Source organism: Pollicipes pollicipes, unplaced genomic scaffold (assembly GCF_011947565.3).
Source record: "Pollicipes pollicipes isolate AB1234 unplaced genomic scaffold, Ppol_2.1 Scaffold_2555;HRSCAF=2994_pilon_pilon_pilon, whole genome shotgun sequence".
Lineage (NCBI taxonomy): Eukaryota > Metazoa > Arthropoda > Thecostraca > Pollicipedomorpha > Pollicipedidae > Pollicipes > Pollicipes pollicipes.
This window is the reverse complement of record NW_023596136.1, coordinates 5,527,991-5,530,404: the sequence shown is the minus strand read 5'-3', so window position 1 is coordinate 5,530,404 and position 2,414 is coordinate 5,527,991. Positions and strand designations below refer to the sequence as shown.

Sequence of the window (2,414 nt, the reverse complement as noted above, 5' to 3'; positions counted from 1 at the left end):
TTACATCTCCACTTTCTGAGCATGCCGAGCATTAACCCTGTGGTGACGCATTTGAAGAATCGACTCCAAACATGGTTTGGCAACCCCACGTTCTAACACGTGCCCGCGTCTACGGTGTTTCCGGTTTACCCCGCAGGTTTCCGCTCACCTACTGTGTGTTGCTATGCTGGCAGGCAGTCCCAGCGCTACGGTGCCGCCCAGCAGTCCTATCTCCGCCGTGCTGGGCACGTTTAACCCCAGCAGCGCCAACCACTCGACCTCGACCCAGGTCACGGCCGGGCCGAACGACTGCCGCACCGTCGCCTTCACGGTGGCCAAGGTCAACTATCAGAGGCGCAAGGCCGGCACGACGGGCACTCAGGTCACCGACTTCAGCGGGCCTGGGCAGCGCTGTGGCCTCAGCAGCAGTGCTGAACCCATAGCGCTGCCCAGGAATGGCGAATGGCGGTGTGGAACTCTCAGGGGGTAACTGCATGTAAAGCTATATTTGCTCTTGATAATTGCATATTTTGCATATCATTTTCAGACACACAACTGAGCTGCCTGGAAGTTACGAATGGTTTCACTAGAACGCGTAACACTGTGAACGCTGTGCGGCTTCCACAGACCCAGGGCTTTAATAGATGCCGTCTCCGAGAACAATTTGCATATAGCAAGTTTGTCGGCGTCCTATGAAATTAAAGCAGCTGTCCGCCCCACGCTCGTTGCAAGCGAACTTGAGTGAAAACTTTTGCCAGTTCGTATGGCATCTCTTAGAAAACATTTCACTGGCCTTACCTTAATTACACTTACCAGCATTAAGTCTCTGCGGCCTTTAGCATCATAAACTAAGTAGGCACAGCGCCTGATACATTTCAGCTGTTGTACGGCAGTGCTGATTTGCCAGGGCACCCCGCAGGTGGTATTTGACGACATGGTCACGAACGTCGGGCACGGCTGGGACGCCGCCAGCTCGTCCTTCCGCTGCTCCTGCCCCGGGACGTACTTCTTCACATTTCACGTGCTGTCTCCCGCCCAGGGAAGAGCCAGGTGGGTCGGCGCCAGTTGGGTGTGGCAGTTGGGTGTTGGGTGTTGGGTGTTGGGTGCTGGCGCCGGTTGGGTGTGGTGAGACAGAAGGCGGCTGTCGTCAACGCTTCAGGTTGTCGGTTTGAGCATGCTCGAGGTGCACTGTTGTTCATGGTGTATTTAGACTACATGTAGTAATAAAGTCGCCATTTATTCTTGTGCAATTCCTCGCCACATATTTTGTACGCGCTTGAATGTTGTGGATGTACATGTCGTTGTTGTTGGACATTCGCTTTTTAATTGTGCCGCATGGAAGTCAAAAATTTTGAATTGTGATTCAGATAATTGTAAAAAAGAAGGTCTTGCCTCGAGCGATTCCTCACGTCCATCTCAAGGTTAGTGATCAAATCCACTCAAATTTCTCATGTGTTTCACAAATGCAACCCAAAACCAAACACATAACATTTCAATGCATCCTTCGCTGTAAATATTTGACCCTTTCCAGAGGCTGAGAAATGTAAAGCAGTTTGTCCGCGGAAAGCCAGCTGAAAGTGCTGCACGCCAGCATGCCTGACCGCCGCTCGTGTCTCGCCACAGGGTGGACCTGATGCGGAACATGTGCCTGACCGCCGCTCGTGTCTCGCCGCAGGGTGTACATGATGCGGAACATGTGCCTGACTGCCGCTTGTGTCCCACCGCAGGGTGAACCTGATGCGGAACATGTGCATGACCGCCGCTCGTGTCCCACCGCAGGGTGGACCTGATGAGGAATACGCGCCGCGTCATCAGCGCCGAGGCCAATTACGGGGGGTTCGACACCGGCTCCAACTCGGCGGTCGTTCAGTTGGTCGGCGGCGACGTCGTCTACCTCTGGCTGGCCGAGGGCTACCTCTATGAGAACGACGCCCGCTTCCGTGGCTTCAACTCGCTGTCCGCGTACAAGATCGGCTGAGAACAACTTCCGCCTCCGAGCATAGCGGGATGGGATGCGGAGATGGCGACCTCTGTTAGGTGGAGCCATATGTCACTGTTTCCTGCGCAATGGGATGTTTTTAGGACCTTGTCTCATAAGACACACGCTGCGATGCCATTGGAGAGCACAATAGTCGAGGAAGTGGACTGCACGACGAACAGCGAACAGCTGGCAGACCAACCGGGAATTGGGATGTTTAGTGCCATCTGTGCTTGGCCGTGTATTTATCTTGCCGAATACACCGCTATTTGCTGACGAATTTCTTTGAGTTGGCACATCGAACCATCCCAGTGACCCACGTCCTGACCTTTTTCACAACCACCTCAAATTTTGTTCACAACACGCGGTTTGGAAACATTGCCAAAGAGCTCGTTGTGCGACGTGAGAAGATAGCGGGGACAACATACGCAAAAGTTCTCAGCCCGCAGTCAGAAAA

The 2,414-nt window shown here is 53.6% G+C and overlaps 1 protein-coding gene across 1 annotated transcript in view; it reads left to right on the top strand.

Moving 5' to 3' along the window:
• Window positions 1-1,998, top strand: part of LOC119107799 (C1q-related factor-like) — a 3,737-nt gene extending 1,739 nt beyond the window's left edge. Inside the window, exons 2-4 of the mRNA XM_037231354.1 lie at window positions 174-361; window positions 899-1,029; window positions 1,759-1,998. Coding sequence (XP_037087249.1) covers window positions 174-361; window positions 899-1,029; window positions 1,759-1,957 — 518 coding nt within the window. The 3' untranslated portion in view covers window positions 1,958-1,998. The remainder of the gene's footprint in view (window positions 1-173; window positions 362-898; window positions 1,030-1,758) is intronic.
• The last annotated feature ends 416 nt before the right edge of the window (window positions 1,999-2,414 follow it).